The sequence below is a fragment of the Coturnix japonica genome, chromosome 1, assembly GCF_054131305.1.
Source record: "Coturnix japonica strain WE chromosome 1, WE-NBRP24, whole genome shotgun sequence".
Classification (NCBI taxonomy): domain Eukaryota; kingdom Metazoa; phylum Chordata; class Aves; order Galliformes; family Phasianidae; genus Coturnix; species Coturnix japonica.
Window position 1 is genome coordinate 1,373,688 of NC_140663.1, and position 26,387 is coordinate 1,400,074.

Here is a 26,387-nt window from a genome sequence, read left to right on the forward strand (position 1 = left end):
TAATGAGCTGTTTCAAATGGAAGATGAAAAACTAAGTTTCCCCTTCTTTGGGGGAGGGCAATACATGAAACTGACAGTACCAGATGGCTATCTTCTTAGAAAGTCAGACAAAGAAAATATATCCCTTAGTGTCCAAAATGTCAGATGCAGCATCAAAGAGAAAGGATCCAAGCAAATACATATAGTTGTTGCTTCTGAGAAACCATGAACATCCACTGGTCTTGTCAAATAACTGATCATTTTCCCCTCTCTGATAACCAGAAATCATAGAATCACTGAATGGCCTGGGTTGAAAAAGACCACAATGATCATCCAGTTTCAACCCCCCTGCTATGTGCAGGGTCACCTACCACCAGACCAGGCTGCCCAGAGCCACATCCAGCCTGGCCATGAACGCCTCCAGGAATGGGGCATCCACAACCTCTTTGGGCTATTTTTTGTTGAGAAATACTGAGAACACTGAGATGTCCTGGTCTCACCAGGGAAATTATTCTCTACAGCTGATTTGATCAGTGCCAACATTAACCCAGCAGCAGCAGCTGTGCTCAGAAAGCAGAGGATTTCTCTGAAGTAGCATTGCACCAAATGTCTCACCAAGAAGTTCTGTTAGCCTATAAAACCCAAACCGTGGCTAATTTGATGTGCAGAGAAAAGCTAAGCTCACAGCCAAGCAGTGAATCAAAGTGTCAGCTCAGGGGCATCGACTGAGAGCAGAAAACAGTGTGGTCAAAACACACATAGCTTCCCCACCACCACCTACATGGATCAGGCTATTTTTAAATGCCTCAGTTAAGGTGCTCCTGACAGCTGTGTTCAGAGCCCAGCACTAGCTGAAATAATTATAGGCAATGGTTGCAGCCTGCACTGCTGCTACCTAAGCTGATTTTGCACTTTGGTATGAAGTTTATTTCCCTCAGCAAGCCCTAACAGCAGTATCTGATCAATTTAACTCAAAATCACCTTGTTGCAAGAAATACGTCTCTGCCTCTGTTGATGCTATTTCATTGAGTAGAGCAGAATAGATCCTGGGAGGTGTGTAAAGGCTTCCCAGTGCTCACAATACACGACCAACCTGCTCTGCAGGCAGCCTGGTTCAGCATCCAGCCCAGCTATTTTCCTTTGCACATAAGGCACCTATTTCCACTTCTAGGAGAGAGATGGTGGATGCTCCATCCCTGGAGATACTCAGGGTCAGGCTGGGGGAGGCTGTGAGCACCTGATGGAGCTGTAGGTGTAGATGGTCAGGCTCTGGAACAGGCTCCCCAGGGCAGTGATCATGGCACCAAGTTTGCCAGAGCTCATTAAGTGTCTGGACGATGCTCTCAGACACATGGTCTGATTTTTGGGTGGTGCCGTGTGGAGACAGCAGTTGGATTTGATGATCCTTACAGGCCCCTTCCAACTAGGGAAATGCTACGATTCTATGACTATGGGGACCTCAAGAAATTAAGCAGAGATGTAGAGACCTCCAGGATATGACACTGCTGAAAGGTTTGTTAAACACTGGAAGGTGAAGGCAGGAAACCACAGATGAACATCCCACCTGAAGGAAAAACTCAACTCATTCCCTTCTTTCTATGAGGTGAGACAGAGTATGATGGCTGACCTCTGCTCTAAGACCTTTACTCTAAGCCAGTGCTCCCATGGCATTGAAAAGCAACAGCTTCACCAGCACCACATATACTCCAAATAACTCAAACTCATATTTATATCCTGTGTACTCCTTAGGAAGGAATCTTGCTGCAGCATCGTAGGGAAGTACACAGTTTCCCCTCCTCCTCAAGTATTTGAATTACGTACGAACATGAGAAATTCCGATGGAAATTATTCAGCTCTGCTTTTCCTTTACCACTCAGTGAATTCACTCAGTGAAATTCAGAAGCTGTACATGGATTTCTTAAAAGGTCAGGCACCACAACTAAAGGAAAGCTATTTTCCGTTCATCTCTACAGCAACCAAGGGCTCAGCCTTGCCAGAACACAAACATCGTGGCGTGTTTTGTGACATTTCTGATACTCCGAGGAAGAGTGGAAGTATTTTAAAGCAAAATAGGTCCGTTATGTGACTTTGAAAGTCAAGTTCTACTTTTTTTTCTTTTAAATAAAAGAAAATACAAAAACTATGCATTCAAACTTTCAGGGCTCATTCGTTTTCTTCAAGTGATGCTTTTCAGAGCCTTGAAAAGGAGCTCTCAACTAGGGACTGGCTGATCAAAAAAGGGAGAAAAGAAACGGTGACAGAAAATATCTGTGCCAGCATCACTATTAAAGGAAAGTTGCATTTTGTCCTAATGCTTGATGTTCTTTGAAGACGTTTCCCTTTTCTCTCAATACACTGTCTGTTGTGTTGCTTTACATTCCTCCCATGTCTGTCCATCTGTGCTGCTGCTCAACCCCAAAACACCAACGCTCCTGGCTGCTGGCCCACATGCAGACATAGTACAGACACCCAGCCAAGGAGCCATGGGGATACACGGTGATAATGGGAGTCCCCGGCTCCAGCTCTGCTTCTTGTTGGCATCTGGCAAATCTAAAACACAAAGGGCTATAAACCAGACATGTATAAATCAGACATCAGATGCTGTGCCCCAACCTCCCACCCACAAATCCACACCTACTATTTTAAATAATGGTGTTTGTCAAAAAGACCCTTTTCCTCCTGATGTCAATGTAATGGAAAACTGCTCTATATCCAGTTCAGAGACACTCCTATTTAGTATCATTAAGCCTCAACACTCAAGCAGCTTGCCTTAATATTAAAATGGGTATTTATTCCTTCCATGGGAATGCCACTGCAGCCAGTCATTAGAAACAGGTTCCTTGTATGGCACTGTAATCATGTCAGAACAGTTTATTCCCATCTGCTTATTTAACCCGCCCTTGCAGAATTAATGTTTTCTACCTGTGTTCAATGCTAGTTATGCTTTCATTGCGCATCATAATTTCAGCGCACAAAGGTTACAGCTTAACTTAGGTGTAACTGCAGTTTCTCTCAGGTGAAGCCCAATACTGCTGCGATCATTCTTGAACCTCTTGGCCTCCCAAGCACTTAAAACAACACACTCAGAGGCACTTACTCTATTTTTGATCACAGCAAGAGAAGCTGCACAATAAAAGGAACGGCACACAGAAACTAATGAACGTCTGTATCAGTATTCAGAAAATGAAGAATTACCAACAGCATTTGAAAATGCTATTTCTTTATATTATGGATAGCTATAACAGTACTCCAAAGAACATTTCAGAAGTGAGGAAATGAAGAAAACCAGAACCTAGTGAGGTGTTCTAGCAGTTAAAATTAACATGCAAGATAGCAAGAGGTTAACATCAAGCCTACTTAGGGTTAAGAGCAACACAAGTGTCTTTTAAGACATGAAACGGACCGGGATTTAGTCCTGCCAACTTCCCAAATAAGGAAAGAGAAAAAGATAATGAGAAGATGACTTCTCATTTATCCAGACCTCCAGAGAAATTGGCTATTTTCTGCTGTGCTGTTGCTCCATGTAGTATGACTGATGCTACCTGAAATGTGAAAAGCTATTTGCAATATTGAAGTCTACACTGAGAAGTACTTGCAGGAAAACTGACAAAGCTCTCCAGTTCTGTTCTCTGCTAAATCCAATTTCTGCTTACGTTGCCTAAGAATACAAATGTACCTTCACTGGTGTTATCAATTGGTCACATTGAGTCAGTGCAGCTAAGAGAAAATGAGGCTATTCCTACTCTTCCTGAACAGCAGCACAATCCCCTGTTAACTGCCAATCTGTTTTACCAGGGCAAATCTGCCAAGAGCAATGGTGCTTGTGCATATATCACTGACAGTGCAGAAAAGAATGGGCTTCCAGTGGTTTGGTTAACAGCAGAACTCGTGCGTGTTCCCCAAGTACTTATTAAATTATCACAGAATGGATATTTTGGGTATCATTTGTCACCCACCAGATCAGGCTGCCCAGGGCACCACCCAACATGGACTTGAGCATCCACAGGGATGGAAAATCCACAACCTCTGTGGACAAGCCATTCCAGTGCCTCACCACCCTTGGAGTAACAAATTCCTTCCTAACATCCAATCTAAAACTACTTCAATATTGATATTGATATCAATATTAGATCCTATAACAGAAAAAACTTTGCCTGCAACTAATTGAAGGCTCATACAAGATCAATATGGTCTCGCTCTTCCTCACTGTATCTTTCCAGGATGTAGAAGACCAGAAGCTCTCTGGCTGGTATTAATCAAAGAGGGTGTGCATAGAAGGGCTTAAATCTACAAAGCAAAACAGACATCTCTCCTCTTACTTTATATACATAGGTTACTCCAGAAGTAGCGTCTCCTACTGATTTTTATGGAAGCGACAACAGATACAAAGAGTACAATAACACTACTTGATCAAATCAATTCTCAGCCACAAACACTATTTTTCAACACAGTCACCACCATTAGTGATGCAATTTCACCAGCAGTCAATGAGAACCTGCATTCTATGCTCACAAAAATGTGTACCAGTGGAGGTGTCCCACTGTTTCACAGCCATTGTTACAAAATCTCTTCTAGGAAAATATTGTCCATGCAATCCACCTTTCAACAGCCCAAACAGAAGTCAGAAGGCACCAAATCTGGACTATACACTGGGTGTCAACTTCGTAATATTCCAACATTGCCACCGCTGTTTCCAACTCACTGAAGCTGATATTCAGCACGGCATGCAGTTCCCTAGTTTTAATCTGCCAGGTAGTGAGGATGAGGTGATCAAGACAGTCAACATTTAGTGGTGTGACAGCTAAACGTGGCCATCTGGAATATGGAGTGTCTTTCAAGTCGCTGTTACCACTGTTGAAACACCACTCACCACCTCATTGTGCTTATATCCACTGTGTGGTCTCCATGAATGTCCGGGATGCATCAATGAATGCCAACAGATGCCATTTTTCTCTGCACTGAGTAATTCAGTGACACACCTTTGCTTCGTGCACACTTCCACGTCAAGACACAATTTTGTCAGATCGCCCATCTGTTACACGGCAACAAAATGTAACGGAGTATTGGTGGGAAGGTTCAACTTCTACTGCCACACCGCCAGCATCCACCTCTGATGTCATAGATACCATAACAAGAGGCATCATTTTCAGAGCAGTCATTGCAGATGTTCCTCCAATAGATTACTAGCTAGAAATAATAATAATAATAATAGAAAGGAAAAAAAAAAAAAAAAAAGGAAAAAAAATCAGTATGAAATGATATAAAGAAAATAGTTTGGAAGTCAAACACAGAAGCCTTTTCTAGGTAAATCTTATAGGTCAAATCCCTGCTGTGCTGCTCCCTAAGAACACCAGCAACTGGACACAAAGTGCACAATTTCTGGTTATTTTCCAATCATTTCCTATGTTTCTGAGGGAAAAAAAAAGGAAAAAAAAAAAAGAAGTCAAAATACTACTATCCTTTGGTCTTTGGTATATGCACTATCAGAAAGCATTAAGTGAGTTAAATACATTAGATAACTGTAATAACCTGCACTCAGGCTGCAGAGTAATGGAGTCTTGCATCAAGGCCTGGAATTAACCTGCTTAATTTCACTGGTATTACATCCACCACATCCATCCGCTCACTCTGCTTCATAACTGCATCATTAACTTCTTATATAGACAATCAAACCTATCATTCCCGCTTGACATTTTTTCATCAAAAATGTATTATAATTTGCTTATCCAATGCCATTTGCATCAACTTCCTATTAAAATAGAGAGAAGGAGGTTTTAATCTTCTTCCCCTACATTTAATTCAATTGTATGGCATTACTTAGTTGTAATGACTCTTCTCAGAGCATAAGACATGCTTTATGCTTGTTATAGACTAACCCAGAAGGTTCAACATCCAGTAATGAAGAAAAGGTATGGAAAAAAAACAAGACAGGATTAAATATGGCACGTTTTGTATTGTGAATAAGGTTTGTATTGTTGCACACTCCCCAACACCCAAGACAACTGATTTCCTGCAATCCAAGAAATAATAGGCAGGTATATCACTCAGTACCTAAAACCAACATCACACTGCTCAGAACATTTCCAACATAATCTACCAGAACAGTCAAGAAAAATAAACCAGCTGGGACTAATGTGGATTTCATCTACTTTAGTGGGTAAGGAGGAAAATTCATTTGTATGCTCCTTTTGTGATTTAATAATACGTGATTTACTGGATTTGTTATTAAATACAAAGACGACATTAAAAACAGAAAAGACTCCCTGCAATCAGTCATGTTTTTCACCTAGAGACTGGCTCTGTATAGCCACAAAGGTCAGCTTTGCTATCTGGTTTAGTAAAGCAAAATGTAACAGCAATGCTTTCCGCACTCTTCCAATGATGAATCTATAAAGCTTTCCATTAATGCAGTTATCTGTTACTTTATCAAAGCGGGTCTGAAATAGACACATACATGTGAAAGGCAGCACACGGTGGCAAACAGCACAGACCTCAGAGGTAATGCTGCCATCTGTCACAGCAACAAAACATAATGGAATGTTGATGGGAAGGTTCAACCTCTACTGCCATACCACCAACATCCACCTCTGACATTGTGGGCCAACATCATAAAAGAGGAAGCATCACTTTTGGAGCAGCCATCATATATATAACAGCAGCCATTAACTAATCCACAATCCTAGATATCAAGAGTACTTAATATCTTTTTTCAGCACACCACCGAGGTTTCTGTGCATAGACTGTAGTTTTCAAAAGTAATAAGAAGAATGGGATTTGGGAATGCTGAAGCCTTATCAAGACCAGATGAGAGGGGCTGATCAAGAGGAAGATCAAGGGAAAGCCTATTGCTCCTTACAATGGCCTGTAGGGAGGCTGTAGTGAGATGGGGCTCTACCTTTTCTCTCATTTAACTAGTGATAGGATGGGAGGGAACGGCCTCAAGTTGTACCAGGGGAGATTCAGGTTGGACATTAGGAAATACTTCTTGGAGTGAGTGGTCAGGTGCTGGAATGGTGGTGGAAACACCGATCCTGGAGGTGTCCAAGAAACATTTAGGTGTTGTACTGAGGCACCTGGTTGAATGGGAAGTACTGGTGATGGGTGGTCGTTTGGACTGGATGATCTTGGAGGTCTTTTCCAACCTCGGTGACTCTACGATTCTATGATTCTTTTAGTTTCCAGCCAGGAGATGCTGTATTTTTCTCCTACTTCAGGCACGTTGGCTGTATTTCAGATCTCTATCCCAACTAAATAGGAGAAAATAACATTTATTCTCCTTTTTTATTTTTCCTTTGTAGCTGTAGCACCTGTAATGGGGTAAAACGTTTTTTGTCATACAAAGGTGAAGGCCAAGCTACAGCGGGCAATTTTTTGTTAAATTCCTAAATTGGATCCTCCAGTTACAAAAGCGGTCTTTAAAAGAAAGCTTTTAGCTAGACAAATTTCTGCTACCTGCAGGACGCCAGGTGAAATTAAGGTGTGCGGTGGCACAGTGCCATTCCCACACAGCTTGGTGGCTCAGGTTACCCGGCCCAACTCCACGTGTCCATAGGAACACAAAGCAGCCTTGGTCTGAATCTGAACAGTTCAGACACACAAACGCATGAACCAGTCATTATCACTGGATGAAAAATGTAGGCTCCAAAAAAGGCTCAAGTAACCGATGATTATTAATAAGGAAAATAGAGCACTTAACTATAACACAAACCAAGATAAGCCCGAAAAGCAATTATATAAAGTTTTATAAATGAAATGAATACCTAAAACAACAAGAGGAAAAAAGAGCTATAAATAATGTCAGTAAAAACCATCCTCGGCTTTTATCTTTAATACACTATTCTACATTCCAAACAGGCTCTAAGAGAATACACCGCTAGGAAGACACTGTATAATTACAAACACAATATAAAAGCAGAGATAAGTGCTCAGTCTGGTACGGTTAATGTAATAATGCTAAACTGGTCTATTGAAACTAAAAATTACAGGCTGACATTTGTGTTTGTAAGAGTAATGCAGCTGGGTATTCAGGCAGAGCACACCTCCTTATCACACCTCTAAATAAACATTTGACTTCCTCCAGTTATCGAGCATGCTGACAGAGGAAGGAAAAGGCTTTTGTGGAGTCTTTTTTCCCCCAGATACATGGAATACTCAAGTCAGTACTGAACTCATCAATTAGGGATAAGAGATAGGCATTAGCACCACCAGGAGTGTCAGATACATACGTGGAAACATACCTTGCAATACATCCTCCCCTCCTTATATATACACACACACACCAGCTATTAGCACTAATGGAGTCCTAAGCACTTCTCATCCTGGGAACTAATTAGAAAGCAAAAGGTTTCAAGAAAAACACTGGCATCCAGATTGCGAGGTGGCATTTCGGGATATCTCGGGGCTGATTAGGTCAGATAGGGGACTTATGTAAAGACCATTGGTGAATTATTTACTCGTTGCTTTCTGTATCACCCTGTTCACCTACAAACTAATTCAAGTGACCAAAAATATATATATAAAATAGAATAAAACTGAGATAGAAACAATACTTGGAATGATATCTCTTGTTGTTCTGGCAACAGAAGACTGCTTCCTATGCAATGTGCCATAGTGGTACCTTGCCAGCTAATTCAGACGTCAGAGGATTTTTCCTCACTCCCCTTCTCTCGAAAGCAACACATCTCACAACTAAGAAAGATCTCTTTTGCATATAAGCCCCAATTCTCCCAAAAACCTTGTTTTAGGTTATTTGAATTGTAAGGGACCCTTTAAAGGCTATCTAGTCCAAACCACCTGCAATGAACAGGGACACTCAAAGCTCCATAAGGTGCACAGAGCCATGTCTAATAACCCTGAGTGTGTCCAGGAATTTCTGCCTGGCCCCATCCCTGGATGCATTCAAGGTCAGGCTGGATGTGGTTCTGGGCAGCCTGGTCTGGTGGTTGGCGACCCTGCACATAAGCAGGGGGTTGGAACTGGATGATCATTGTGGTCCTTTTCAACCCAGGCCATTCTGTGATTCTGTGGTCCTGATTCTGTGATTCATAGAATTCATTTTCATTCCTGAAATACTTTACGATTCTGCAAGGTCACTGAGAAACTGCCGGCTTCTCTTGAGCTGAAATCACTAACAACAACAACAAAAAAACCTGGCACATTTTCAGATGAAGTGGGATTTGATTGCTTTTTGCATAGTAATTATCTTTAAAATGTAGTAACGCCCTTCTGGCTGTGCGCACCACAAAAACCATTCAACACTTTGGCCCCTGAACTCTCACAGACTTTAGAATCCGCCTGCTCGGTGCAAATAACTTTTAGTCAGCTATAATGAAACGCTCACACTCCAACAGTAGCTAAAAAGGCATTATTTGCCATGGTTGGCAACTGACCCCGAGCATCATGAGATCCTACAAGCACGCGGCGTTCACGTGTTGCTTCCTTACTTAACCTGAGGTCACACCAAATTGGCGTCTTCCCTTGCTGAGAGAAAAGCACTCAGTGCACTATAAACCAATTATTACAGGAATTATAGCTTTTCTGCAGAATATCAACATATCTCCTATTAGAAAAAAAAAAATAAATACACAGTTATAATCTAGGGAAGAGGCCATTTGAAATCACTTACATATTCATTAAGCAGACAAAGAAAGTGCCATTTGCTACATTTGCTCACACGTTTCTAGATGCCATCGAGGTGCAGTGAATACAGTGCTTATGCAAGGGATCTCATCCAATAACTACTGATGACAATTAAGTCAAACACAGCCGCATGATCAGTGCAATTAAAATTCCCAAAGAGGAGCACAGATGCACTCTAAGCCCCCAGTCACTTAGAATATTTTTGATAATATATATATAAAAAAATCCAACTACTGAGCATTATTACACTATTAAGTAATTACAATAAAATTTGAAAACACTAATGAGATCTTCAGAGACTATTTGCTGTACCCACTATTTAGAGGAAAAAGAAACAATCTGGGTTTCTCTAGCAAACTTGGAACAATCTCCCTCAAGCAGCTGCAATAGTTTTTCTTAATGAGGAAAACAAACAGAAAAATCTGGTTTTAACAACTTCTCTGCATTTGGAGTGACCGCATGGCAACAGATACGTGACAATTTGGGTAATGTACATAGAGAGCAGGAATTCAAATTCAGACCCTGGTGTGCCTGTGCATGAAAGGATCTGCAAAATCCACTTTGAATGTGGGGACTGGTTACCTTCCCTGTCCTCTTTTTCTTTGTAAATGAAATTAGATACAGATGTGGCATATTAGTAAGGATAAAGCATTGCCAGTTGTGTTTGGTGTCCATTCAGATGGCTGCTTCCTAGAAAACAAAAGCTTCAAGCACACACACTCCTCTTCTGAAACAAGCCAACAGATCCTACACTGACAGCATCAGTCACTTGCTGAAACTCTGAAGCCACTGACAAAGAAGGAGCAATTGTGATCAGCACACAGAAGTTATCACCATTTTAAAAGGAGACTGGATGGGGAAGTATCCACAGAAGGGAATCCACAACAAGAAATGACAATCAGAGGACTCCTGAAAAGTCCCGGCACTCCAAAATGCCCCAGAATAAAGGAAATACCTTTCATTTTGTCTTAAACTCTCTTTTTTCTGAGAGTTAAAATAGAAGAAGTTGACTTTGATTCCTTCCTAGGCATCCCTCACTTCAACTACCCCATATCAAGCCTAGTTTATCTACAATTTATCCAGATAAGTCTAAGCCTAGACTTATCTACAACTCCAGCAAAAGGACAAGCAAAGCTGCTACCAAACCAGAAGAGATACCTCTAACCCCACAGTCCTGCTTTTGCCTTTGTGTAAGATGACGGCCTTGCCCAAGACAAGTCAAATTGGACTAACAGCCAAACAAGCTATTGGAGATGTAGCTAACATGCGCATCATTGTCTTTTTATGACTGCAATCTTGTGGCCCTTGTAATGTAATCAAAATGATAATGTGACTCTGTTGTACTGCAGAGTATGACTCTGATGGCATTCAAGCTCCAGGAACACCAACAAAAAGCCACACAAAGTTTGAGACCTAAAAGCCTATTGGTGTAAAGCTTCAAAGCTTCTGGTGCTTCTCATGAATGTTCTTTCACCATCTCCAGTCTCCACAGAAGTAGCAGCTGACCATCCACACTCTACCATTATAACCCGATAAAGAGCATTCTTCTATTACATTCTCCTTGTCTGAAAAAATATTTCTACTATCTTCTGATTATAAAACATCTTAGTGCTGTGCATGTTATATTAAGGGGGGAAAGAAAGTTAACAACAATTTATGCACTTACTGCCAAAAACCCTCCAAAAACCTTTATATCTTCAAAACTCATAACACATCACTTCACTGATCAACATCAACTTTTCATTCTATAAAAATGAATCCCCTACTAAACACACAACTACCTCTCTAGAAAAAGCAGAACATAATGTACATATGACAGCTGTTGCCATTTTTGGTCATAATTTCAGAACTATTGCACAAAACATTATGGCAGTGCTAAACCTTAAATTCGTATCTTGGATAGAAAGAATAGCAACTACCATAAAAGCAAGTATGTAATATTTTAATCCTCTAATTAGGTAAGAATCGGTTTCTTCACAACAGTTTCTTCCTTATTAAGAAGGAATTCAAGACATCTACAGATCCTCCAACTGTTATTCTAACTCTTAAGTCACGAAAGCCTTTCAAGCATCTGGCGTGTTTTATGCGCTGTGGCAGTTTCTTTAGCTTCGTATCGAATGATTTATTACCATATAACCTGAGCCTCTGATGAGATTATGCTGCCAATTTGTGCCTTCTTTCCGTAGAGAGGTCTCCTGGATCCCAGGCTTTGGGCTGAACGTGGTGAATCTCAATTAAAGGGCGACCTTTACCAGACAAGGGAAATGTTAATTCATGCTCACCTAAAATGGTTTTAACCCCACTTGAAAGCAGGGCTCTCTAAAGCTGCCCACCACTTTGTCACTGTAAAGTTTCATTTCCACATTATCAAGATAAAAATCTCCTCAGCATAATATATATATATATATCCATCAGTTAAAGCCAAAGGCAAAAATCCAAATGCTAATATAGCTGGTCCCTGGTGCATTTTTTATGCCACTTGCAAAACAACAGTTTCACATTTTTCATGGACTTCAAACACAGATTAGAAGCATCGGAATGACAAGGCCAGAGATTAAACACTTCCTTACCACTGAACAGGTACAAAACAAGGCATGAACCACGGCTTCTGCTTCCACACTCACTCTTAAGGCACGTGCTGTAATTTGCCATAGCCCACAATACCTGTTTTCTTTAGTTGTCTCAGCTTGCAGGATATGCAACTGGCAGAAAAGGCAGTTCAGCATCCACTGATAACTCTTAGACTACTTCTTTTTAATTAGGATTAGATACTCTATCAAGTAAGAGAAATGAAAGCGATGTTTCAGTATCGTACATATAGTCTTCCAAATGAAGTTGGGGAAAACAAAACAGTTCCCTAAATGTCAGACAGGCAACCAAGAATTTGACCTGCATAAAGAAATGGATCTGGGCAAACTTCAGTAAAAGAAGAGAAATTACATAAAAATCCAAATGTTACCAAGATTTCATTATAGAATAGAATCATAGAATGGTCTCTCTGTAAAGAGCTTCCTGCTGATACCCAAGATATAAATCTGCCCTCCTTCAATTTCAAACCATTTCCCCTTGTCCTGCTGTTATCTATCCTTCCAAAGAGTTGACTCCCATCCTGTCTGTAGGCTCCCTTTAGGTCCTGGCAGGCTGCAATGAGGTCACCCCGCAGCCTTCTCTTCTCCATGCTGAACAAGCCCAGCTCCCTCAGCCTGTCCTTGTAGGGGAGGTGCTCCAGCCCTCGGATCATCTTTGTGGCCTCCTCTGGACTCTCTCCAATAGATCCAAAGGAAGCCTTCCCAAAGAAATGACTCTTCAGTAAATAACGTCCAATGGATAACCAGAGCTCAAAACTGGAATTTTGGTTTCAGGGAGTTTCAATTTTAGAAGAGAAAATGGCAGTTCCAACCACTTAAACTATGGAAACCTTTTCATCCTTTCAGGTTGTTGCAGTCCACCTCCACCAGTGCAGCAATGACTGCTGTTCAAAGAGGAGCAGATGATCAGAAACCAGACCTCCTCAGACCAAACTGAGAGAACATTGATCCTAAACAGCAAGATAGAACCGTTTTAAATATATAGTTTACTACTGAACTCTACACAAAGGCACAAATTCCAGGAGAGTATGAAACTCTCATATGGAGAGAAAAGAAGAAAGTATTACTTCAGATCACAGTAAGAAGAGTACCTGTTGAACTGTATCATGGTTATTTCATTGCTAGCTGCAGTGATGAAATGTTTCCACCGTCCTTCTGAAAAGCAAAGCATGATTTCTCTGTTTCAGACAGGGCCACATCTCATCCACTGATGCAGCACAACCTGCTGCTTGGCATGGAGCAGCTCTGGCTGGTGATAGAGGGGAGGAAGGAGAGCAGACATCAACTCAGACAAAGCCATGTTATTGAGCTATGCCTCTCCTGTTACTTCCCCCTATGTTCACTCCTGAATTCAAACCATCTGACATTTGCTTTGTTGAAGTTATATCCACTTAAACATAGGAAAACGTGTGCCCTCAAATTCTTTAGTCATCCAAAACTCAAAGCTGAAAAGAAGCTGTAAATAAATACCTTTAAAATCAAGGATTGCGTTCCAAACAAGGGACACTGTCACAGTTAGTCCCGGAAAACCTGAAAGGTTTTCTGCTCTGAATTGGCACAATAAACCATAAAGCTGCCAGAGAAGCCTCCCAGCAATACTGAAGTAGTCATCTGTGGGAACATTATTTTTAAACACTGAGTACTTTTTTCTATGTCCTTCCTCATATCAAGAAGGAACAGAAGTTTAGTGCTGGTAATCGAATGGAAAAAAAATCAAAACTCATGAAGGAATTAATAATTGATTCCATCACCTTTGATTTTCAGTCTTTATCTGACAAAATCCTCTACTGACGCCACACCTTGATGCCCTGGTATTTTTGTTTTTCATATTAAGAAAGGACAATGTGGTATCTGGTAAGCTGCAAAATAGAGTTACAAGAAGTCCTTTGGCTCTGAAATGACTGAAGCCAAAGACTAAAAGCAAAAAGGGCTTCAAGCCAATAATGAGGATTTATAGGGGTGTCTCTAAGTGGAGAGCAATAGTCAGATTCTGAAGACTGCTAGAGCTGGACATGGAGGTGCACCACTCAGGGAGGGAAATCAGGAATCAAATGAGTGAGCAAAGCACATCAGGGAGCAAAGGACAACTGGGGTGCACTGTCAGACTTGTGCAGGGCCTCAGACTTGGTGGGCATGGTAGTGATGTGTTGATGCTTGGACCAGGTGATCTCTTTTGGTTGGTCTTTTCCAACCTTTCACACAAAAACAATACAACAAGTAATGTAGATCACGGTGACTGAGCTTTATGGTCATACTAAAAGCAGAAGCAGGAGGACAGGCAGCTTTTCAGTTTGGTTTGAAGTTAAAGGAGGCAAGATTGAAGTTGGATGTCAGGGGGAAGTTCTTCATAGTGAGAGTGATGAGGTGCTGGAACAGCTGCCCAGAGAGGCTGTGGATGCCCCGTCCATCCCTGGAGCTGTTGAAGGCCAGGTTAGATGGGGCCCTGGGCAGCCTGGGCTGGTATGAAATGTGGAGGTTGGTGGCCCTGCCTGTGGTGGGGGGTTGGAGCTTCATGATCCTTGAAGTCCCTTGAGGGATGATACAGCAATGAGGACACCACCAGCACAGCAATAAGTTTCTCCTGCTTCCATGTTTTGGAATCTTCTCCTCCCACTCTTTGAATCCCTCTGAATTCACCGTAACTTTAATAACAATCTCAGAGGCAAAATCAAGAAACAAATTATTTTCTTACACATAATCCCCCTTCTGCTGTCAAGTGCCTGACCCCAGTTTGATAATCTCATTTCCTGAGAATCAAAATGCTGGAAATTTAAGCTTCCTAGAGTGTTAATTGCGGCCCTGCTCCATTGCTAATCAAAAAATTGGATGTTTTGCATGAAAATGCTGCTCTAATTAATTCTCAGTCATAAAGCGCCCCGGTTTTAATAACCCCTTCTTGATTGGATAGCCTTTGAAGAGACGGTGCAGCTAATCCGCTAAACCAGAAAAAACACACGCAGAGGAAATAATAAGTGGGCTTACAAGGTCTGAACGAGATGATTGCATTAATACTGTCAAACCACAAAAAAGCGATTCTCTCCCCTCTCCTCCCCCTCCCCCCCACAGCTCAAAGAGAACTGTGAGCATGGGGAGACCAAAGCAGCTGCGTGGCAGGAAGAGCCTGACATCAAACCACCTTCCCCCCTCCCTCCCATCACCAACTTTGGGTTCTTCAATGGGTTCTCCCCTCTATCCCTAAAGGGGATTTTTAACTAGGACTGTCCACTTGTCACAACATCTCCTTTAAGCAGACAAGAGTGATATCGCTTCCCAACCCTCCCCCCGTCATTGCCTCCAACCGACAACGTATTATCATACACATCTCTAAAAGGTGCTGAACCGAATTTTCATTATCCAAAGTGTCAAGATGTGTTTTTGTCAGCAGCACACACAGCTGGCTTCCTCCGGCAGCCCTTTGGTGAATTCAAATGGAACAAGGCACCTACAAATAACTGCATTTTCCCTGGACCTGGCCTTACACTGCGCCCTTGTCATACCAGATAGCAATTGCCTCCACTGCTATTTCTTGGCATCAAAGTCTTAATTAGCTGAGTTTCTCTTTGATTTCCTTAATTACTTAAAACCTTCTGCTATGAAATGTTCAGCCTTCGACCAAGAATACTTAAAAACAGCATAGCAGCAAGTAAACCGGCCCCATTCCCCATCTCCATTTCATAGCACAGGGATGTTCAATGTTTTCCATTTTCAAGAAAAAAAAATCTTCAGAGGTTCTACTTACAAGAAATAAGCTAAAAAAACATAAATAAATCAGTACCTACATTGCCATTACAAGAGACCTTTGTTTTGCAGCACAATCTGCCACCCTTAGGGCATGACACACCTCCAGTTCTGTAGCCCTCCTTACTGATTCACTTGGAGCATGGCTTGAGACTTTCAAGTGCAGAAAGCAGGTAATGTTAGTTATGCCTGAACCATTCACCCACAGTCCAAACTTCTAGCAGGATCCAACTGAAACTGAACAGAACTTGTAGAAAACAGAAAGAACGGTGTTGCATCACAGGGGATCCTCGACAGAAACTTAAATAGCTTCAAAAGAAATAGAACTTTTCCTGTTTCAGTTCAGCACACAAATTCTGTTTGGTAGTTGGGTGAATGCAGCTTGGGGGCATGAATTTCATTCTGAGCTCTATTAAACACTTCCTCCGTGAAGTTAACTTCTTTCTGCTTGCCTTGTACAGCCAGCACTGCCCTACCTTCAGAGACAGTGAGAGGACAAGGCATGGAATCATTCAATGGCTTGGGTTAGAGGGGCCTTAAAGATCCAGTTCCAATAGTTCTCATACAGAGTTGAATGCCATCCTGGAAAATCACCACACAAAAGTACATGCAGGCAGTGATTTCTCATGGGACACTGCAAGGGAGCATAGAATCACAGAATACTCCAAGTTGGCAGGGACCCATAAGGATCACAGAGTCCAGCTCCTGGTTCGGCTGCTTTTCATACACATTGCCCTCCAGACCCCTCCCCATCTTTGCAGCCCCCCTCTCGATGTCATTATGTTATTTAGACTTCAATCAGTGCAATCTAACAGAAGACTGTGACTGGAATCCGAACTAATTCTGCTCCACCACCCCTCCCAGGATGATCCAATTCATCCCTCAGCTTCCACAACTACAATCAAAGTAAAATCCTACTTCACAAAGGCCTGGAGAGGTTTAATTAATTTTGAATTGCGCTGAGCTTCTGGGGTGAAAAGCAATAAGGAGCCCAAATTTTAAGAGGTGCTGAGCAGCTGTGGAGTCCATTAACATCCATGGGAACAACAGCTGCTCGGGAGAACTTCACATTTCATTCTTAGAAACGTCCCAGATGTACAACACAAGCAAAGCTGACCTTGATAGGAATTACCAGGGCCTGCACTCGCAGAGATAACAGAAGCCGGATGCTATTTCCATGCTGATCAGAACCCTCAAAGATGCTCAGATTTTCACAGAGTATAAAAACATCTTTTACTATTTCCGCTGATAAATTCAACTGAGGCCACAGTGAGCACAGCGACGTTAATTCCCTACGGCCACACACACAGGACTTTGAAACAACACCTGATGTATCCAGAAAGGAGAAAAAAGTGCCTTTCGGGTACGCACAACATGTTGTGTATCATGCTCAGCACAATGAAATTAAATCTAGGGTTGGTGCCTTTAAGCATTGCCAGAATGCCAGTTCAGAATATCCAGACATGCATAGATGTTATCCAGGCTACAAGTGGCTTTTCCTCTTAATTTTTTCTTGAAGCCACATTTTCCTGATACCAATCACATCCAACTTAATGAGACAATAAACAAGGCCCTTGCAGAACATCTTCAGCCCCAGTGATAACCTCCTATCTTCTACTGTCCCTCTTGCAGTCCCTGACTCCCCCATCCACTTTTTTCTTCTGTTCCCAAGGATTTGTTGGGAATTGAAGGCAGTAGTGGAATGAAATAAGGGGCACGCGTGGGATTCATTCCAACAGTCAGTGACAAGCAACCACCTCTGCCATGAAATACAGCAATGTTTTAGCCAAGTTTCCATACAAAAAGAAGAGTTATCTGATCTTCTGTCTGTCCCACCCGCACAACATCTGAGCTGGAGAGCCAATTTCAGCCAAGCGTGATAGAGAAATAGATCTTTAAAGTAGTAAATTCATAGAGGTTTTGTGGAAACACACAGCCCTGCAGCTGACAGTGGGATAAATGTGTGCCTCCAAAGAAGGAAGAGCTTCAGTGAGTACTCAGCTCATTAGCCCTCCATGCTGTTGGACCTACCAGCACATTTGCTTCTATGGCATATGCTGCTTCTTGCTTAGCAAGTGGTTCATACCAAGTGGTTCAAGAAGCTTCATAATGATCATTTTTTGTTTGTGATTTCTTTAATGACATTGTACTTCTGACAGCATCCCAGGGCAGCACATCTGCGTCAGTCCATAAGGAGATATTGCAGTTATGTACTTGCTTCCATTTTCTTCTCTTAATGGCAGCTGTCAAACAACTCGTGTGTCCAACTTAAAGGGAAAAATACATGGCCTAAGTCATCCTCCTCCTGTTCCAGGGGAGTAAGGTGCCAGGACTATTCCTTCCATCTCTTAACCACTTACAGCAGTTCCCTTTCTTCCACTGAGGGATAAAGTCTGCCTTACACGCTGCATTATTTCAGTTCAAATGGAAAAGGTTAATGACAAAGCACTGCTCAGATCTTGGCACATTATAAGGCTATTTAAATTCTTACTTCAGAAAGTTGGCATGAGACAAACTTTTATAAGGTTTTGTGGTGTTTTTTTTGTTTTTTTTTTTAATGTAATGCACATGTTTCTTTGAAGATCTTTTTAGGAGAAAGATGTCCTAACAAGCCACCCTCCTCCTGCTGCCACTGATACATCATCCCCGTGGATAAGGCTGTCAGGAAGAGAAACTGTGTGGCATTCACAGAACAGAGAGTGTCACACGCCTGCCTTCCAGTAACCTGACTGAACAATTAAATTGTATTCCTCTTTAAAAGGGATAAAAATCAAAATGCAGATCTTGCTGAGGTCTGGGATTCAGGAAGATTAATGAGCTACCTAAAAGGGAACAGCAGCTTATAATAGAAAGAGAAGATGGTACATTTTTAACATAAAGTTCAAAGGGAAACTTTTCTTGATGGTTAAACAGCAAAGATTTCTTAGCAAAGTCATCTCATCCATTGTCCCTATTGACTCCCTACATTGACTTTTTGTTACTTATTGCATCACATTCCAGCTCTTCCAATTCATCCATAAAGGGCAGCACCATCTCGTCCCCATCCATGCTAATTCCTATATCGTGTCTTTTCCTCTTTGTTCCTCCCAACCCCACACAAGCTCCAAGGCTGGAAGTCTGCATACACCTCTTTCACACAGTCTTCCCTTGAAAACGCTCACAATATTCAGCTCATGGCAAATGCTGCCTCAAGATTTGTCTCCTATCAAAGAGGAGTTGCTCTCTTAAGAAATATGGCTATGCCCTACGGCAGTAACAAGTTCCAAACCTAAATGAGCTGTTTAAAAACATATCTTCAGCTCGGTGTAACAGTAATGGCAACTGCACCATGAGAAAACCCAGCATCTGTGCCATACAATAGCTCACACTCAGGACCCTGCTGAACTGGGTCACTTCTTTCAGTTGACCTCAAGTTCAAGTACAGGTGACAGATTCTGAAGGTGAGAATCTGAATCTTGAAAGATGCAGAGCTGTAAGACAAACACTTTCCAAGCATAAGAGGTGAGACCGTAATTTAAAAGACAAGCATCTTTACTTTTATTTTTATATGCTGTCAGATTATAGTGTCCTGAAGTTGACAGTTGCTGCCCACATCTTTTTTATCTCAGTTTCTTCCCTCCAGTAAATGGAAAAGTGTCTGAATATTAGCCAGAGTGTCATTACGTACTTGAGCATCGATATGAAGATCCCCTTTCTATAGGCACCTAACCAAAACAACTGGTCCACAAAAACACTGTGCATCCCCCTGAGTACTTCTTACCTCTCTCTTTTGGGTTTCACTTCCTGCTGAGCAGAACTAAGTTACCAAGGGAAGAAGGGAACACAAAGGCATCCAATATTTCTACTGTAAATTACAAATCATCCTCAAATAAAAGCCATCTGACAATCACCATGTGCAAGACTTCTGGAAGAAATTCTACCCTCGTCCATCAATATAGACTCTTCAGACACTACAATGTATTCTTTTTTTGATTAACACAATAGGAAACTCCAATGGATGACATAAGAAAAAAAATAGCCCTGCTATATAATGCATGGCAGCCTTAATATACTTCCCTGCTGTAGCTCTCAAAACTAAGACCTCACAGTGAATTAAGACATCCAGGAAAAAATACGTGAAATGACACCATACTCAGAGAACACTTTCCTGTGTATACAGGACATTTGTCACAAGCAATATAAACCAGCACGAGTAGTCCACTGCCTCACATTCACCACTTCCAAACACTTTAACTCTTTATCTTTAAGTGCCGTGTAAAAGAAGAATTGGTCACTTCAGTCCATCCAATGGAAATTCATGCTTCAAACGTGAGACGACTGAGTTTAGCTCCCAATGTAATCCAAGAGAAGTATAACATTCAGTGCATGACACAGGGAAATAAATTGCAGATAAAGAAGCAAACATTAACTCCAAGTACCCAAAAGCAACGCTCACAGTGAGACTGTTCATATTTCACCCATTGTTTTATGACAAGAACCTTTAGCTGGAAGTGCAAAGGGCATAAATAGAAGCCCAGGTGCTTCGTAGAGCAAGAATAAACCAATCTGGAGTGATTTAGACAAGCTGCATGGCAAACTAGAGAGGTATCACTTCTTCGACATAGCACAGACAAGATGCTTAGTTTATACAACTCAGAATTATCCAAAATTTCACAGTATTTATTTTCCTACCTTGAAGTTCTCCACTTCTGCTGTACAGCTCCCTTCTCTGCTCACGCAAATAGGCACTCATGCTAATAGCATGGGAGGAGGATTCAAACCTGTAATTAAAAAGTACATAAATCCAGTCAGCCTTCTTCTAAGCACCAGTCAGCTCACAACAAAATGCACTTCCCTGCATACCCAAGCAAAATGATCAAGGCAGACAAAACTACTCTTTCCCTATAAAACCTGATCACCGTTGCACCAAATTCTGGCATTTCCAATCAGTGCAGCTCTGCAGGAAAATGACACAAAGCTGCCTGCATTGCATGGAGACGGCTCCTCCATTCCATCAGCTGGGAACACTCCATCATTTACGCAGGAATGGCCCCAAAACACTGGTAAAATCCAAACAGAAGTGATAAGATAGTATTATATAAGTTGTTAACAGGCATAAATGCAAAGCCACAAATTAATAACTAATACTTTCACTGAATCTAAAAATTAACTATCATTTCTTGTATGGCTCCAATACTCTACAAGGATCAATCTGAGAAGAGATGCTCTCAAATGGAACCCCATTAACACAATGTTTGTCACTGAGAGTAAAAATGACACTGCAGCATTTCAGGACAGCTCTGGGCTTGCTATGATTTGAGCTGGATGTTCCTGTGGTCGAAAAAGTCCCAAGGCCAAAAAACCCAAGGAGCCTGAGGTCAGCAGCAGCCCTTTGTATCCAAGTTGGGCAGTTCTGCCACTGTCAGTGGGGAAAAAAGCATTTTCAAACTGTCAAAGTGAACTCAAGAACTCATGGTAAAGACGTCAAGATCTTGTGATGCTTCTGCCAAGGAAGAATGAATCAGCCTCAGTATCAAGAAGGGAGACACTCAAAAGGCATCATGCCCCACAGACAGTGTGATGCTCACATTCTCAAATGCTCACAGAAGGTGAGCATTTATAAGCTCTCTTGTCCAACAGTTGTAAGGTTATCATTAATGAGACTTTTCTGCTTTAATTTATACAAGTGTCAGTACTAATGCAACTGAACCAATACCAGTCAATCAAAATACAACAAACACATAAAACTTCAAATGAATGATAAACTCATAGCAATATATGCGTGATGTGCTCCCTTTCACCCATAGTGGAGTTGTAGGAATAACATTATCACCACAACCCAGAGGTCTTTCTCCAAGGCACTGAAGCCAAAAGATTTGAATTAGGGCAAGCTACAGCAATAACACACAACCCCTCATAGGCTTAGCTTTGAGACAGTGACTTAGATTACCCTGCAGAGCCACTACAGTGGCATGTGATGACAGATCTCACCCATCACATTCACTTCTTTCTCTCAATTATTCACTTTCAGCCTCTTATTTTCTCTTCTCTGTTCTTCCTTGATCCATTCTTCTCCCATGCTCCTATTGCCACTCAACATCTCTACTCTCATAATCCCTTCCCAACCTCATGCTGATCCTCCAGTGGCAAAACCTGCACATACTGTTCTTTAAAGCGCAGAATCACATAATAGCTTGGGTTGGAAGGGATCCCAAGGATCAAGTTCCAACGCTCTGCTACATGAAGGGCCACCAACCTCCAGAGTTACACAGAATTATAGCCAAGCATGAGACTAATGTGTTGGGTATTCAACAACTGAATTCCTTTCCCAAGGATGCCCAATCTTGGTCTTGCCAATCTGACCAGCAAGGAAGATGGCAACCCAAATACAAGGCTAACAGGCTATAAGAAAGAAGGGGACAGACTCCTTAGGAGGGTCTGTTGTGAAAGGACAAAGGGAAATGATTTCAAACTACAAGAAGGGAGATTTAGACTGGATATAAGGAAAAAGTGTTTACAGTAAGGTGGTGAAGCAGTGGAACGCAGTGCCCAGTAAGCAGATGGATACCCCATCCCTGGAAACATTCAAGGTCTGGATGGAGCAGGCTCTGAGCAACTTGACCAAGCTGTAGATGTCCCTGCTGACTGCAAGGGAGTTGAACCAAATGACCTTTAAATGTCCCTTCCATTCAAATGATTCTATAATTCTATGATCCTGAAAATGTACTTGGCACCTTTTTGGAAAAGACGAAGTTCAGGCTTATGATGACTCAAACTATATGGACTGCATCTAAAGCTCTGTTTTGTCAATCAACATTAAACAAAGGAACACATCAAGACCCCACCCCCACCCCCTCCCACCCTGAGAATTGTACTTGTTTTCAAGATAAGGAATGAATCAAAGTCTCTTCCAAATGCCAGATACTGATTTCTAGACAGCAAGACCCAATTCAAGAGTCTTCATTCTTTCCACTCTTTCTACATCACACATACGCACACAACTAACAAAAGTACTCAGTATTTACAAAATTAGTTTCTAACCAGCTATCACAGGGCACAGCAGAAATACCTGCATCAAGCTGCAAGGAAAACACAAGGTGGAGCTCTGCCCTAAGAGACTTCTGAAGGGAGGAATTAAACACAGATATTCTGATGACAAGGGGATGGCTCGTTTGATTTGGACAGAGCTAATGGAAAGGCACAAAAAGAACCTTGCAGCCGATGTGAAAAGCACTGAAGATGAGAGAGGAGACAAGAATAACACTCCATCAAACATGTACATCCCTCGGTGGACTGAGAAATTCCATTTCAACTGAGATTTCCATAGATATAGTGACAGCTGACAGAAGACAGATAACCAAATAAGAGATCCCAATAAGTGCTGCTGTCACCACAGTGCCTGCAATGACTTGGTGACAGGACCATGAGTGGTAAGAGACATTCTGTTCCTATGAGGTTAGTCACCTTCACTTTAAACAATTACACCTACCTTCACTCTCTGCTGACAAACTAATATACAGGCTTAAATTGCTGTAGGTGAAACAGAGCATCCTTATTCCTCAAGCTTAAACGGCCCAAGTACACCCAAGAACAGATATGAAATGAAAAGGTGAACAGCCCTATTTTGCTCCAGTAGAGATCTGTAAGACAGGGTAAATTCAAATAGCATAATTTCAACCCAAATAACGATGGGAGGGTTAAAAAACAGGTGGGGAGGAATAACCATGGGTTGACAGGGTGGCAGGACATCCTCCAGGTGCCTGACATCCTCCAGGCAACATTTAACCTTCTAATAACATGGGATTATATAGACAGCTAATCCTGTGAGAGGGAAGTGCAAAAAACAGGTTTTTAACTGAAGCCTGGAAATACTACAAGACTACAGCTGCTATATAGCTATGCACATAAGGCAAAGAAAACAGAGTTCCAGAAAATTCTGCATAACCCAGACAGACAGAAGTTTTAGTTGGAAAAAACAAACAATGAACAATCTGAAAACAGGTCACCGAATGAAAAGTTCCCAATTACTACTATTTCCAATAACTTTCAGCCTTTTCCATTACTGAAGCTCCTCTTTAGAAACTTCATGATGGAGCATTAACTTTCTACCACACTAACAATCTACTCCAACTGACTAAGAAGATTTTGCATATTGAAAGTCACCCAGTTGCCCATCTCCACAAAACTAAAAGGGGAAACCAGAAGCTCTCACTTCCAATTCCTCCTCCTTAATGCAAACATCTCAGTGGATACATTTGTTTTAATTTATACTTGGACTCTCTCTACATGGGAGAGCAAAGCCTATCATTTCATCCTCTTATGGTCTCCCCTCAATCGCTTCTTTCTTTCCACTTTGAACTCTGAATTAAAGGAGCTAGTGATAGGATTAACCACTTAGTCCATCTAGTAATTACACAGTTATCTTAATTCTCTTTGTCCAGTCCCCTTCATCGCTGTCTTTAATAGGTCTTGAACGTACTATGCACAAAGATAGGCAGAATACGTTGCTGCCTGCTTTGCAGCAGCTTGGGTAAAGGGATCCCAACGCTGTGATGAGTGTCTGAAAGAGCTGAGCTCTGAAAACAAGCAATCAATCCATAATAGAGAGACATTACTGAGGTTTTAGCACTAGGTATCAAATCTCTATCTCCAAACTTACACCCTACTTACACTGTGAAACCGCAATTATCAGCCGGCCTGTGCCATATGTAAGGCAATGGAGGAAGATTACACAGCTTCAACATCATCTCAGCACTTACTTGAACAAAGGGTTTTTAGGCCTTTGAGGCTTCTTCTTTGCAAAGAACGCTGCAAATTCTCTCCCAGAGCTGGCATAGCTGAGCTGAGTGGATGGCTCTGAGGCAGTGCGGGTGTTTTTCATATCCAGGTATTCTGTCAGGAGCATCTGCAAACAGAAGAGAGAGGACCACATCAATTGAGATAATGGAGCTTATAATGCCATGTGAACAGCCAAGATCTTTAAGTACTCCACAGGACTGGAACAATAATGAAAAATCTAAAACTTCTACTTAATAGAAAACCAGCTTTATTTTCAGAAATGAGATCCTAGTGACCTGTATACAACTGTCTTGATAAAAGCTCACCTTGCATTACTTGACCAATTGAATCTGCTACAAAATCCTGCCAACCTGAGGTGATGGCCTCTTTTCTCACATGACAAGTGACAGGACATGAGGAAACTGCTCACCAGGGGAGTTTAATGGATATCAGGAAAGATTTCTTCATAGAGAGCATGATTCTATTGATTCTATTCAGGGGGAAGTTCTTCACAAACAGAGCGGTCAGGTGCTGCAAGATGCTGTGCAGCAAGGTTGTGGATGCCCTGGTCCCTATCTGGAGGTGTTCAAGGCCAGGTTGGATGGGGCTCTGGGCAGCCTGGTCTGGTATTAAACGTGGAAGTTGACAGCCCTGCATGCAGGAGGGGGATTGGAGCAGCACGATCCTTGAGATCCCTTCCAACTCAAGCCATTCTATGAAGCACTGCAATGGTTTGCCCAAGGAAGTGGGGGAGTCCAAATCACTGGTGTTATTTAAGAGGTTATTAAGAGGATGGGGCACTAAGGGACACAGTTTGCAGTGGGACTGGGTAGGCCAGGTTGATGGTTGGGCTTGATAATCTTGAAGGTCTTTCCAAACTACATGATTCCATGAATTCCCCTCCCCAAACTGGTTCCCAGCAGCAGCAGCAACAGGGAGGTGGTGGGTGGGCTTTTGGCTGGCCTTTATAGACTGATTACATACCACAGCTCTAACAAACATAAAGGTCAGCAATATTGATATGCTCTGTTACAAAAACTCCTTCTATATATGTAGAAAATGTACAGTCATACATATGCACATTTGTACATCTTAATATAAAGCATGCATGTGTGGGATTGTGTGGATATATGGGTCACGTACACTCTGCTGGAAAAAAATCTGGAAATGCTGCAAAAATTGCCCTTTATTAGCTCCCAAATGAACCACACGTGTCTTTTTTTAGTCACTGAAAATATAAATACCCACAAATACCCACAGCCATTAGTTCTGCTGACTTAGTTTAAAATTGATTTTCTTCTAGCCCAATAGATCCAATATGGGGATGCGGGGCCTGTTAGTGAACAGGGTCCTTTCGTGAAGCCTTAAATCGTGGTCTGATATTTGGTGCTGTTTAGGCAACACCATGGAGCAGAAGCAGAAACAGATTCCAAGTCATTCATGTTTAATTTCTGGGTCTGAAGACAGAAAGAAACGCCTTTTAATTAACTTCCGACACCGCGTGAAGAAATTCACTACTTGTGTTGAGGAAACTCTTACCTACGTGGAAGCTATTAGTAAAGTGTTCCATTTTAATAACTAGCAAGTCAGAGCCCTTCAAAGAGACTTGTTTGTAATGAAAGGAATGCATCAGTGCAGTGCTACGTCTATACAAATTGCCTGGTAATAAATATCTGCGTAAACGGT

General features: G+C 41.7%; 1 protein-coding gene across 3 annotated transcripts in view; it reads right to left on the reverse strand.

Annotated features, from left to right (window-relative positions):
- The window catches only part of EXOC4 (exocyst complex component 4), a 375,161-nt gene that overhangs the window by 259,699 nt on the left and 89,075 nt on the right, over nucleotides 1-26,387 (reverse strand). For all 3 annotated transcript variants that reach the window (XM_032448867.2, XM_085511676.1, XM_085511669.1), the window contains exons 8-9: nucleotides 24,683-24,828; nucleotides 20,616-20,704 (exon numbers count right to left, since the gene is read on the reverse strand). In XM_032448867.2, coding sequence (XP_032304758.2) covers nucleotides 20,616-20,704; nucleotides 24,683-24,828 — 235 coding nt within the window. The remainder of the gene's footprint in view (nucleotides 1-20,615; nucleotides 20,705-24,682; nucleotides 24,829-26,387) is intronic.